We start from the raw sequence: 14308 nt of genomic DNA, 5'->3' as shown, positions 1-14308 counted from the left end.
CTTGTCTTGAGTGTTTTGCTTGAAATTAGAGGACTAGTGTATCTCCTTAAACTGCTTGACAGCCATTATGCTCCTAGGATGCTCTGAGTTTGTTGGATAAGGGCCTCATTTTGGCCACACTGTGGACTATAAGCTACTATTGAACAAAGCTTTCCTTCACAAATCTAAGTAAAGGAGTCTCCGATTTTCTTGAATTAGAAAGAGTTACTCCAGGTCAGGTGTAGTTATACTGAGAAGCTGCTGATTTCCTTGTTCCTTTCACACAGCCTTTCCACAGTGTGCACACCCATCTCCCCCCACCAGCCCAAGGCTTATTACTGCTGTAACATTGATTTGAATTTATTTTATTCTAAACAGAATAACATGGTACATTGAAAGCTTCAGCTGAAAGAAATAATGATTGGAGGTGAAAGGAGAGTACACGTCTCTAATAATCTCACCACCATTATCACATCCTTGTGAACACACACACACGTTTTGGCAACATTTCTAATCACTTATTTATTTATTTATTTTGCGGTACGTGGGCCTCTCACTGTTGTGGCCTCTCGCGCTGCGGAGCACAGGCTCCGGACGCGCAGGCTCAGCGGCCATGGCTCATGGGCCCAGCCGCTCCGTGGCTGTGGGATCTTCCCAGACCGGGGCACGAACCCGTGTCCCCTGCATCGGCAGGCAGACTCTCAACCACTGCGCCACCGGGGAAGCCCTCTAATCACTTATTTTAAAGAAATGAAGATGACTAATATTAGGCTTCAGTTAACTCCAAGTTTTCCCTTTTTAGGACATTTGGCTCAAGAGACATCTTTTAATTTCTGTAGTACAACAGTCCTTCCAGAGTTTTTGGATGTGCATCCTCCTAAGTTTTTAAAAGATCAATTAAGTGTGAATGTGAGATACTATCTGAAGAAAGAAAGTGATTGATCTGGAGGATGGGATTTTCAGAACTCAGTTTACAGGGGAAGTGACCTGTTTAACCCAAGGACAACAGGGGGCTAGCGTGAAAGGGGTTAGCTAGACTTCCATGGACTCTCCTATGGATTCTTTCTCCACCCCACAAATGTGTCCTTCAGGGTATCAACAAGAGAATAATTCTTTGGTACTGATCTTTTACAACTATGCAACTTGAGGGTGTTTTAATACCTAGTTTAAAAAGTAGAACTCATTGATACCTTTGGATATATTTGGCCCATTTTCTGAGATTGACCTTCTTCTCATGTATAAGTTGCTATTTAAAGATTTGTGCATTTTCTACATGTGCAAAAAATTGATGTAAACTAATCTTGTAGGCTATTGAAAAAGAGTTGCTTTGAAAATGTGTTTGCCTTTCCTCTTTGAAGACTAGTAATGGCTCTCACGGTTTCCCTAAAAACTGTTAACTATCAGAAACACAGTCTTCATGCCCCATATAGAGGTTGACCAGTGGTTCCCCCCACCACCCTGCCCAGCTAACTGCAGGCTTCTCTTGCTTTTTAATTCCATCTCCTTACTCTCACCTCATGACTTTGCTTTGCTTCTGGCCCAATTCCCTGAACATAACAGAGCCAATGAACTAATACTAATACAACTAATTCAAGTTCCTCACTTCTTCACCTCCAGATTTCCCTGTCTTTTCACCCATTTTCTTTTTTGTCTGTGGTTAAGTAGAAAGATGTCCTAGTCTTCTGAAGTTAATCCAGACAGGAGGTCACTGTTGCCCATCTCCTTTGTCAGTTATCTGCCCTCCAGTCCAGATTTCCATTATGGAGACTCATTTGAAACATAGCTTTGAAGCCAGTTTGTCATTGGTTGTCCTGGTACAATGATCACTTTTCTCTCAAGCTATTGCTGTTTATACCCAACTACTAGTAAGTGTGGTTTACCTCCCTCACCGTCACCATTTCACCATCTGCTCTTACTTCAACCTCCTGTTTCCTGCCATCTGCCCCTACTACTCTAGAGAAACTTCTCTTTTGAGGTTCACACGTGTGGTTTTTTTTTAAAGAAACAAGTCAGGGAAGCCAGCATCCATTGTGATTTCTTAACCGTATTCAACACTGTTGATGACCCCTGTTGCTAACTGACCCTTCCCTCGCTTTTGTGACCTTGGCTTGTCCGTTATTTATTAACTATGGAGAGTGTGTGTCCATCATTTGATGGTCTATTTATTCTCTTCACTATCGCAGCTGTTTTCCCTCCCACCCGCTGCCCAAAGAGAACATGGGGGTTTTGAATCCCTTCCAGTTACATAGTGCTCTTATCCATAAGCTGTCAGTTCTGCATTAGACCTGCCGTCAAACCACCTACTAGACATTTGTAATACATTTCCACCTACCCCTTGAATTCCTCTCACCTAACGGTGAATTCATGAGCTCCCAGCCCTTCCCCCTCCCCACCTGGACCCCAACAAATTTTATCTAGTGAGTCCGTCTTGAAATGCAGTGAGATGCACCTTCACTCAGATGCCTGATCCTTTCCTAACTTCCTCAGATACCTCTTGATTTTGCTTCTTATTTTTTATTCCCACCACTAAGACCTAGTTTACACCCTACAGATTCTTTTGGTCTAAACTTCTCTCTGCCTTTCATTTTTCCTCTTCAGGTTTTTTAAGCACTTAGTTATCAGGTTAAGTTTCCTACTAAACTAGTTTTTTTTTTTTTTTTTTTTCTTTTCTTATCTTCATCCCTGCCCTATTCTTTTAGTCACATGTTTCTTTATTAATCCACTTGTTTATTCATTATTTCATGCATTCAACAAATATTAAGTGCCTAGTCAGTGCCATTAAGGAAAATATAAATGTGAATGGTCTAGTGAGGAAGACAGACATTAAACAGATACCTAGAAAATAGGTGAATTACACAGCGATAGATGCTCCAAAGTCACTCCTCCCCCACCTCCCTCTGCAGTGAGGGCTTTCGCTAAACTGAGTTGACAGAGGGAGGGACCTGACGCTGTCATCATGCGTAGCATTTGCACAAGTGCAGTTGAGGCTGTTGAGAGTATTTCAGGTGGCGGGAGGAGACCAGCAAAGGAAGGAAGTGCCCGGCACCTTTGGGAATTGTTGAGCAATGCAGCACAGCGCGGCTGTGGGGTGCCTGCAGGGGAGGCGTGGAGGTGCAGTAATATCAACGGGCAGCAGGGGGTGCTGTGTCTGATATGCCGCTAAGCATTTTACCGACAGATCCCCACTCTCACCAAAACCTTATAAGGTATGTAGTGTTAACCATTTTTCAGAGGAAGAATCTGAGGCTCAAAAAGGCTCATTCTCTTGGACCATGGCGTTGGCAAGTGACACACCCTGGAGGCAGTCACAGCTCTCTCTCACCCTGAGCTTGGGTTGTTATTGGGCCAGTATGGAGCCATAGTACCCCGTGTTCATAGAACACATGGATCTTTCCAGGATACCTTCCCTCCCCATCCCTGTTTGGGGTTCGAGCTCTGTAGATACTATCTCTGTGATACTGAATCTGTACTCCTTAAATCAGGGAACATTCGTCCTTGCATTTTCTCAGAGTTCTTAGTACCTTGTCTTGCTGTAGGTTCTCTATAAACAGCTGTTGCTAACATCTTTCCATCAGCCCTCACACAACAGGTTTACATTAGAACCATTTGACAGGTGCCTTAACTGAAAACAGTCACCAGGGCACATGACTGGCATCTGAGTTTTGTGCAGTTTCCTCATCGCCTTTCTGTCCCCTTTATAGGGCTTGCTTATATGTACACACCCCACCAGGAAGTATATCAGTAATGCTGTGTAACAACAACAAAAATTGGAGATTGACAAAGTAGCTCAGGTCACTGAGATATAGCAATCACTACCTAGGTCAACTTTATCCTGTGGTTAGGTCTGCCTTTTGAGACTTTGGAGGAGATTTTGGAACTCAAGGTATTAAATAACAGCTTCTAGAAAAGACTTACTTGGTTTGAACAACCTGAAACATTAATTATTGGGGGACATGGTAGCAAGATAGATTGGCAGAGTATGCAAATGTATATTTCTAATAGAATGTTATAAAAAAGGAACCAGTGCAAGAAGTGGTGCCTTGAATGCAAGCAGGTGAGAGAAAGACAGAATGACAGAAACTGAGAAGAAACAGGCTCTTACTTCAGGGCTAAAGAAGCAAAATGCTACTTTGTGCAGAGTACACACGTGGAGCACTCCAAATTGAACATTGGCGTTCTCCAGGTCACAAGGACTTCGCTCTTTTTTTGCAGCCATTACTAATTTACGTGCACACAGTGCAGTTTGTTTTCCCTGAGACAAAACTTTCCTCATGTGAGCTCCTTAGGGATAGATACTGTTAGGGAGAGTAAGTACCTTGCCTGGGCAAACATGTACCAATGGTAAGAAAAGGAGATGAACTGAAACATAGAGCTAGGAATTTCACTAAGAAAATGGAAGAGTATAGGATCCAAGAGAGAAATTTAGATAGAAAAATTCAAAACCAGGCATAAGAGAGGACACATCCTGGACTATTCAACTCTGACTAAAGAATGTGTTTAGCAGTGTGTATGTTTTTGTGATGCTGTGACTAAGTAATCTCCTCTCCCATGTGGGAAAAATAGTGCTTGAATTCACTGTGTCTGTGGGGCAGGTGTGGGGAGGTGGTCCAGAAGAGGAAGGTGGTGTCAGAACGTGTTTGCATTTCCAGCTATTTTCCTCACACCTAATGAGACCCATGCTGTCTGTCGTTTTCCATTTGGAAAGAAATATACATGTGTCTTACACAGTCATATTGGAAGTAAATGGAACTTTTTTTTTTTAATAAAAGTACTTGAGGATCCTCTTTTTTTCTAAATATAAAATGTTTAATGATGTTTAATGTATGCAGAAAACTGAGCTTGCTAAGAAATAACATTTTCCATAAGGAAAAATTTTAACTAGATAGTATGTAATAGGATGTGAAATTAATACCATGTTAAATTTTAAACAATCAAGAGTCAAAACTTACTCTGTAAGGTACGCCCACATCAACTGCTTCTATTAAGACTTCAGGTCAGTTGACACTTTTTTTTTTACTTTAGCAAGTTCCAAACTGGAAAAACAAGCGTGTTGCCAGTGGAGGTTGAGGTGAATTGAAAGGTGGGCGGGATGCCACCACCGCACGAGCCAGCATGGAGATGCTGTGGTCAGCGCATATCGTGTCCATGAACCCCACCCTTTAAACAGGGGTTTCAAAATGCATTTTCTGTTTTTCAGGATGAATCTTCAAGTCATGAGTATAACCAGCGCACAATCCTTCTTTATGGAGTGGGCAAAGAGCGTGAAGAAGCCAGGCATCAGTTGAAGAAAATTACCAAAGATATTTTGAAAATCCTAAATAAGAAAAGCACCACAGAGACCGGGGGTAAAGAGCCCTAATGCATTTGCCCCCATTGTGCTGCCGTTTGTCGTCCCCTCAGCACAGTCTTTATCAAACTCATACATGGCACTGTCAGCAGAGTGTTTCCTCCCCCGAATGACTGTCACGTTGAAATATGAATAAGCACATTGAAATTTTAAGGCCTTGGTTCCATTTATAGTAATGCTCGCATGAAAATAACACCTTCTATAGATAGATGTAGGTGATTTTATTTGCCCCTCTTTTTTTCATATTTCCCAAATTTTCCACAGTAGTCATACATAAAGTATTGAAGAATGAGTTGGAAAACCCTTAGGCTGGAAGAGGTCCATTCCCCCAGTTCCATCCTTTTTCAAGCTTATAGTTGGCTCTGGGTCCTCATATTTACATGATAATTAAAAATCATGACATTGTAGTGGCTGATCTTTTCTTACATTATTCAGAAGAATAATTGCAGTAAGCAGTGGAGGCTACCCAGGTCTCCAAATGATTCCAAGTAAAAAGAAAACTGGGTCTTTACTCCATAATGCCTTCACTTGGAATGCTCTGTTACCAAGCTTTTTACATAGTTCTTACGGTGAAGTTATGCCTTTGTACCATGTCACCATATAACATAACTGGAACTTCGTAATTATCCACTTCACATTTGCCTAATTACTCTTCAAAGTTTGTTTATTTTATTAGACAGTCATAGGACTTAAAGTATGCTATCATTATGTATACGCCACTACCACCACTGGTATTTCTCTCTCTGTTACTTAAATAATATAACGGGGAAAAAAAGTTTGGATTTTCCCTGTGCAGACAGCACGCTTCCTATACATTGGCATAAACCATCTCTAGGGACCCTGCTTTCTTGTTCAGTACAAAATAAATACTGTTTTACGAACCTCTCCACAGGGGATCCAGTCTTTAGGACTTTACCTGGATGAATTACTAGAGCTTGCCCACACTAGATCTTTCCCACAGAAAAGGACAGATATAACTATTGCAAATAGCTCTCTTTCCTCTCCATCAGTAAGGGTGCAGATGCAGAAACAAGGTACGAGGGCAGGGCGAAGTGTTTTTAGTCTGAATGTGTGTTTTGGGTGTCTGATGTCTTAGAACACAGTGGAAAGGCTACCTTCGTGTTATTTGCATCACATTCCCTACCTCACTTCTGTGGCCTCTTAAAGAGTTAGTGCTACACAGGCACCATGAGGTTGTGGAAGGGAAATGAAACCCTGTTGTCCTTATTGAGATCAGGGAGGGGTGAAGAACTGCTCTAGAAAAACTGTTGATCTGTTGTTTTGCTGTTTTCTCTGTTGGAGAAAAGAGGAAATGGGCTGAATCCCAAAGCCCTGCAACTAGCTAGCAAAATATATTTGAAGCTACTTTTTTTTTTTTTTTTTTTTGCGGTAAGCAGGCGTCTCACTGTTGTGGCCTCTCCCGTTGCGGAGCACAGGCTCCGGACGCGCAGGCTCAGCGGCCATGGCTCACGGGCCCAGCCGCTCCGCGGCATGTGGGATCCTCCCGGACCGGGGCACGAACCCGTGTCCCCTGCATCGGCAGGCGGACTCTCAACCACTGCGCCACCAGGGAATCCCTGAAGCTACTTTTTGTATATTTGGGAATGGGATGGACACTGTCTCCTTTAGAAGATTCAGTAATATGGGCTTTTACCTAAATTACTTTTAGAGAGTCTTTTCAGGTCCTGTGGAATGTTTGGTTTTGGAACGCTGAGAGGGGTGGGACGGGGAAGGAAGCAACTGCGGTTTCCTTTTCTGCTGAGTCTACTTCCTTCCTTTGTAAAGAGTTTTTTTAAAATGCTAGACTATTGTCTGTCCTATCTTCGTACCAGTCTCTTAAATAGGCAGTTCTTGCTTGTGAACTCACCAGGAGAAAATCATTGTTGTTCCACGCTAATTTTTGAGATATCTGGTACAGTACTAGATGCACCCCTGAGGAGAGGGTCATCTTCAGTGGGGATTTTTTGTCTTTCCCACGTTTTAGATAAAACTCCTCAACCAGAAAATATGTTTGTTAATTTGGGATGTAGTGAGCTGCCTTCTGATAAAGAGGCTGGTGAAGCCGGAAAACAGAAGTTGTCTTAGCATGTGTTTGATTTCTGGCTACACATCAAAACATGAGTTTCAGGACCTCATTAGGAGTGCGGTCAGACCAACCAGACCTTGCCTGGGGGCGGGGGGAGATTCATCATCTAAAGCTGAAATGACATTTCCAGTTGAACACGTTCAAATCTCATTTTACATTTACATTGACTAGTCACCTTTGGGTGTAAATTTTCAAAACATTAATGAAGTTTTACCATACCAATAAAAGTCAGAACTTCCAGGATTAGAGATTTAAAAAAAAAAAAAAAGGAAAATCAAAATTAAGCAACAAGAGAGCAATAATATATATTATGAAAACAAATTAACATAAAACAGATGGAAATCTATAAATTATGACTATATTGTTATCACAAATGTCATTAACATATTCCTTTGAGAACCACCACTAATTTCTTAAATTTTTCTCTCAAAGTGAATATAAATTGCCAAGAGTCAATTACATCTTTTTTTATAAGAGGTCTTGAGAAGTTAGCTATGTGTAAGTAAACAGAGCCTATTAATATAGACAAGCCAAACAAAGAGGTATTTGTGAGTTCTCGTGCTGGGTCCACATCCTCCGGTCTGTTACTTTTCTTGGTAACAGACTTGGTTTTGGTCCCAGGAAGGACTGATTAAATATATTAACTTCACTTCCAAAGCTCATGGTACCCAAGACTATTGGTGTAAGTTTTCAGCCTTGGACTAATGATGTTAGTAAATGAAAAATCCAAAACTTGGATATTTTATACATGCTCATGACATGCAAACAGCTGTATTGAAGGCAAAATGCCACTTGTACCTTTGAGAATAGATGTTGAAAAACAAGTAGGTTTCATGAACTCCTTTCTTATTATTTGCGTTACATTTGGTGATATTTGACAAAAGTGACACACAATCTTGTACCTTATGTTACTCAGCACCTTTTAATTCTAAGTTTGTTTGTTTTAGGAAGCACAACAGCCTGGGTTTTTTGCTTGTCTTTTGCCTATCTATAAACCACAATTGCTTATTGTTGAAAGAGAAGCCTCCTTTCTTGTTATTTTCTAAATCCATTACATTTGCCATTAGCAAAGCCTTTTGAGTTTAGTGAAATCGTTCTTGAATCTTTAATAGAAAAATCAATAAAGTGAACTCTGTTCCCCAAATTAAACTTTCCCAAATAAGATGATGTGAGTTAGAGGGCTTTTTTCTCAGTAGCCTTTGACTGCTTAGAATGATAGTGCTGGAAATGATCTTTCGTGGAGCTTGTATAATCCAACATTCCGTTTTTGTTTTTAGATTTGTGTTTGTAAATACATATATTAAAAATATTTTAAAATAGGACCTAATTATTTCTGGATCTTATCCTTAGAGCTGTTCAGAGCAAGAGTCCGTCTGGAATAAGCAATGTTTATAGTATTTCTTATTGATATTTTCTTCTAACTTCTTTATGCTAAATTGATAAAGGTAGCACTTTTCCATCAAGGTGGAGAGATTTAATTCCTTTCTACCCCTAAAAAAGTTAGGAATTGTGTAAATTTCCTTTTTTACGTACTAAACTGTTTGGGAATCTCCTAAGAAAATGCCAGTGAAGTTTTTCCTATTATATCAATGTGAGCCTCGGTGACTTTTTTTCCCCCCATTCATTGCTGATATTGTATTTTAAAAGTCAGTGGGTAAGAAGCACTTATAGAGGGACTTCTCATTAATAGCCAAAAGTTTAGGTAGAGTACATAAATGAGAATTGTTTTTTCGGTTTTTGGGTTTTTTTTGTAATTTTATGTATGTATGTATGTATGTATGTATGTATGTATGGCTGCATTGGGTCTTCACTGCAGTACGTGGGCTTTCTCTAGTTGCGCCGAGTGGGGCTACTCTTTGAGCTCAGTAGTTGTGGTGCACGGGCTTAGTTGCTCCGTGGCATGTGGGATCTTCCTGGACCAGGGATCGAGCCTGCGTCCCCTGCATTGGCAGGCGGATTCTTAACCACTGCGCCACCAGGGAAGTCCCGAGAATTGTTAATTTTTAGAAAAAAATTAAATTACCTCAACAATATGAATCAATCTCAGAAGCATAATTTTGAGTGAAAGACGGCAGATGTAAAAAGTACGTATCATATGATTCCATTTGTATAAAGTTCCAAAGTGAGCAATACTAATCCAAGCCATTAGAGGTCAGGATCTTGGTTCTCTGAGGAGGGAGACGTGACTGGAGGGAGCCTGAGGGGGCTTCTGGAGTTTTGGTACGTGATTTTGTGATTTGAGTTTCATTACATAAATTTATTTTGTAGAAATTCAGTGAGCTTGTACAATTTTCCATTCGTATGTTATACTTCAATAGAAAGTATCCATTAAAGTCAACAGCTTCAGTTAAATGGAAAATAATGTACCTACTGTGTGTTTATTTAGTTGGAGATGAAGGACAGAAAGCCAGGAAGAGCAAACAGGAGGCATTTCCAACACTGGAGACTGTGTTCACAAAACTTCAACTCCTTTCATATTTTGATCAACATCAAGTGACATCTCAGGTAGCCATTAAAGCTGTTTTATTATGCATTTGGGATATATCCTTAAAAATCTTTTTCATGCAATATATGTTTTTGGCTTTACTTGTTTTATAAATACATTTTTAAAACATATTTGGAGGCATCTTAAACTATCAAGCAGTTCAGTTTTAAGTGTCAGGTTGCCTTCCTCAGAGGAATTAATTTTAATCATGGAAATATTTTTACCGTATGATAATAATCAACACTATATAAAATAATCTATAATGCAGTACTTATATTATTACATTTTAGTCCTACATTGCTATCGATAAGGGAGAATTCTGTTGATGATTGAAGAAAAATTACTATGCCATGGAGAAGAAACCAAATCTATTTTGTTTTACAAATCCATTGATAGTCAAGTAAATGTCATCTGGATATTAATTAGCATTTATTGTTGTTCTGCCTTTAGGAGAGTTGGGTGTAGATCTGAATGACAACTCAGCTTATTTCTTCAAATTATAGTTGTTTTAAGGATGTTATTTCATTTGTACATGGTTTTGTTTTCTGTAGAAATATGTTTCAACTTCTAAGTAGAATCACGTATAAATTCACATTTCTTACCTTAAAAATTGAAGTAATTTAATAAATAAAAGTTATTTGGACTGTTGGCCTTATGATTACTTTCACTTTTTTTTTTTTTTCCCCCCGCACAGATCTCTAACAATGTGCTGGAACAAATCACAAGCTTTGCATCAGGAACATCGTACCATCTCCCATTGGCTCACCATATTCAGCTCATCTTTGATCTCATGGAGCCAGCACTGAATATCAATGGCCTCATTGACTTTGCAATACAGGTGTCAAAGGGATCCTGCTTCTCTCTTTTTTCAGAAGGCAAACCTACTAGGCATTGTACAGTTTAAAATGAGCCACCCAGTGCATTTTTGAGTAGTTGAAACCTTCTGAGTCAACAGTATTCAACTAGCATTTTCAACTAGCATTTTAATTGCATCTGTGTTCATAATTTTCAACTAAATAATTATAACTGGTGCTAAAATATAGTAATAGTCACTTTAAAATGTGAGAACTTTGAGGGTATTTGTTTGTCTTTTGTTTTTTGCTTAGGAAAAGGTGAAAGTTTATTTGCTATTTATAATAGAGTATATTTTAGGGAAGAGCAAAAAATATGAAACATTATTAATTTGTTCCACTATTTTTCTTATACACATACTTGAGTTCATTTGTTATGTCACTAGTGAGTAGACATAAAACTTGGTTTCTTTTACTTATTCTATTGGAGGTGTCAGCTTTGTTAATAATAAGAAAATGATGATAAATAACTTCCATTTATTGAAAAGGAGGGGAAAGTGGAAAGTAAGTCAGAGGTGGGGATGTTCTCCTCTGAAATTATCCAGTCCAGAGCTTTGGACCACCATAAAATTTTGATAACTGTTTCAGTATTGGGTACCTCTCGATTGCATGGACCATGATGCCCACACAGAAGGAAAACTCTATAATTTGATAAAGTATTAAAAATGAAAACTAGTTAATTCATTGGGGTGCTGAGACTGTGGTTGTATATGTGCATGTTCCTGGGGCAGGACAAGGAAGGAGATCAAGTAGTTTTAGAATGACTCAATATATCCGTGGTTTGTAAAAATAAACGTCTTTCCTATTTGTTTTGGCAGCTACATTTTTCTTCGATCTTTTCTCCCATTGTAGCTCCTGAATGAACTGAGCGTTGTGGAAGCTGAACTGCTCCTGAAATCCTCCAGCCTGGCAGGAAGTTACACAACAGGACTGTGTGTCTGCATTGTGGCCGTTCTCAGGCGATACCACAGTTGTCTGATCCTGAATCCCGATCAGACGGCCCAGGTGTTTGAAGGGTTGGTATACCCTAGAATGTGTAATTTGTGATGAAATATGATAGTGGTTTTAAGACAAAAATAGTACTGTTTGTTTCATAAAAAGGTATAACACAGTTAAAGAATGCTTGTGCCAGGAGACATTTATTGGAAAGGAGATAAAAGCATGAAAAGTCCGCCTGCCTGCCTGGCTATTTCGCTCCCCCTAGTTGCTGTCATTTCTGCTACCCAGCATCCTGGCTTATTATGGATGGTGAATAAGTGACTGCTTCTTCGCTCATGTAATTTCAGTTTCTATTTGGAGAATACAATGCCAAATAAGCTTTGCACATACATCATCTTATAGATTTAACTTTTCAATTTTATTTCTTTTATAAATTAAAGGAAATTTTTGACAAGGGTTAATCTAGAATAAATGACTTTTTTGATTCTTAGTCTTTTTTCGGTTTGTGTGAATCGTAGGCTAAGATTTTCTCTACTACTGTTAGGGAAGTTGGGCAAAGTAATTACATCACCCCCATTAAATGAGGCCGAGGCTACTGGGACCAGAGAAGTATAATGAGCTGTCAGAAAACCTATTCTGAGCTCCTTTTTGTCCACCGCAGACTCCTTTCTCCAGAGCTGTATATACTTAAAAGAAAGGCAACCCTCCTGGGCTCAAAAGAAACATGGGGTTCACAGTGCCTTTTTTTGGTAATCTAGCACATGTAATCAACGTGTACTCTATTCTAGAGTGTCATCCATTTAACAGCAGCTTTTTAGGAGAAGAGGAAAAGCTGCCACATTAATTCTACACACATAGATTTATTTTTTTTAATTTGAATATTTTTTTATAATATTCTTTATGGTCTCAAAGTTGTTTCTGTAATAAACATGTAAATCAATAACCATAACGAAATTAAATCCAATTATTGTTACATTCAGTTTGTAAAAGAGGCTGTCTCTTAATTATATGTGCTTTTCTTTAACTGCAGTTCCTAAGATAAAACATTTTTACTTTGTAATCTTGGGGGAGAAATACATTCTTCTTTTTTCTTTAAAAAACATTTTTTTAACATCTTTATTGGAGTATCATTGCTTTACAATGTTGAGTTAGTTTCTGCTGTATAACAAAGTGAATCAGCTATACGTATACATGTATCCCCATATCCCCTCCCTCTTGCATCTCCCTCTCACCCTCCCTATCCTACCCCTCTAGGTGGTCACAAAGCACCGAGCTGATCTCCCAGTGTGATGCAGCTGCTTCCCACTAGCTATCTATTTGACATTTGGTAGTGTATATATGTCCATGCCACTCTCTCACTTCGTCCCAGCTTACCCTTCCTCCTCCCCGTGTCCTCAAGTCCATTCTCTATGTCTACATCTTTATTCCTGCCCTGCCCCTAGGTTCATCAGTACCATTTTTTTTTTTTTAGATTCCATATATATGTGATAGTATATGGTATTTGTTTTTCTCTTTCTGACTTACTTCACTCTGTGTGACAGACTCTAGGTCCATCCACCTCACTACAAATAACTCAATTTCGTTTCTTTTTATGGTTGAGTAATATTCCATTGTATATATGTGCCACATCTTCTTTATCCATTCATCTGTCAATGGACAATTAGGTTGCTTCCATGTCCTGGCTCTTGTAAATGGAGCTGCAGTGAACATTGTGGTACATGACTCTTTTTGAATTATGGTTTTCTCAGGGTATATGCCCAGTATTGGGATTGCTGGGTCATAGAGAAATACATTCTTGACTTCAGCTTTTAGCCTTAAGTAGCATTTATGCCCTTAAACTTTTGCTAACATTGAGCTTGATTTAAGTTTATTATTTCTGTGCCTCTTCTCTATTTACACCCTTTCTCACCTAACAAATATTATCTTCTCACTTGAAGGCACCTCGTTTAATATTTTCCTAATCTTTCCTTCTACCTTGTCTCTCCTATTCTTGGTTCTTTCTTCAATTTTTTTCTCTGAGATCAGAAGTTAGCAAACTTTTTTCTATATAGAGCCAGATAGTAAATATTTTAGCTTTTGTGGACCATAAGCTTTCTCTTCATATGAGAGCATAGCCACAGATAATACACACTTAGATTATTACTAAGTGACATCTGAAACATCCCTGATATTTTTAAATGTAAGGAAATGACCATCTTAGAATCCAGGAAATATAGAACTATTTTATAGCCCTACACTACCCTGTAGGGTTGAATGATTAGTACTATTTTATAAGTCAAGAAACGGAAACTCAGGCCTGTTAAATGGAGTGGTAGGTGAAGTGATGTACCTAACATCAGATAGCTAATAAATCTCCCAGATCGCTAAAAGTCTTTCTAACTAGGAGCTCATTCATGCTGTTTGATTTATACCATACTTTTTTAAACTGTGTATGGAACCATCTCTAGTTGGTCATGAAATGAATATAATAGGTTTTCACAAGTATTTTTTTGTTTTTGTTTGTTATTTTGGAATTTATTTCATTATCATTTATTTTGACATTTTAAATTTGTGTTCTATTAAATGTTCATAAAATCATATTTGATATTCAGTTTATTATATTTGTTCTTTATCATGTATAG

The 14308-nt window shown here is 38.8% G+C and overlaps 1 protein-coding gene across 1 annotated transcript in view; it reads left to right on the top strand.

Moving 5' to 3' along the window:
- The window catches only part of MED12L (mediator complex subunit 12L), a 319746-nt gene that overhangs the window by 241662 nt on the left and 63776 nt on the right, over positions 1–14308 (top strand). The window contains exons 17-20 of the mRNA XM_081234367.1: positions 5177–5324; positions 9799–9917; positions 10592–10735; positions 11601–11764. Of these exons, the coding sequence (XP_081090493.1) occupies positions 5177–5324; positions 9799–9917; positions 10592–10735; positions 11601–11764 (575 nt within the window). The remainder of the gene's footprint in view (positions 1–5176; positions 5325–9798; positions 9918–10591; positions 10736–11600; positions 11765–14308) is intronic.

Source organism: Mesoplodon bidens, assembly GCF_964165515.1.
Source record: "Mesoplodon bidens genome assembly, chromosome: 5".
In the NCBI taxonomy this organism is placed as follows: Eukaryota; Metazoa; Chordata; class Mammalia; order Artiodactyla; family Ziphiidae; genus Mesoplodon; species Mesoplodon bidens.
This window is presented reverse-complemented; position numbering and strand designations above follow the sequence as displayed.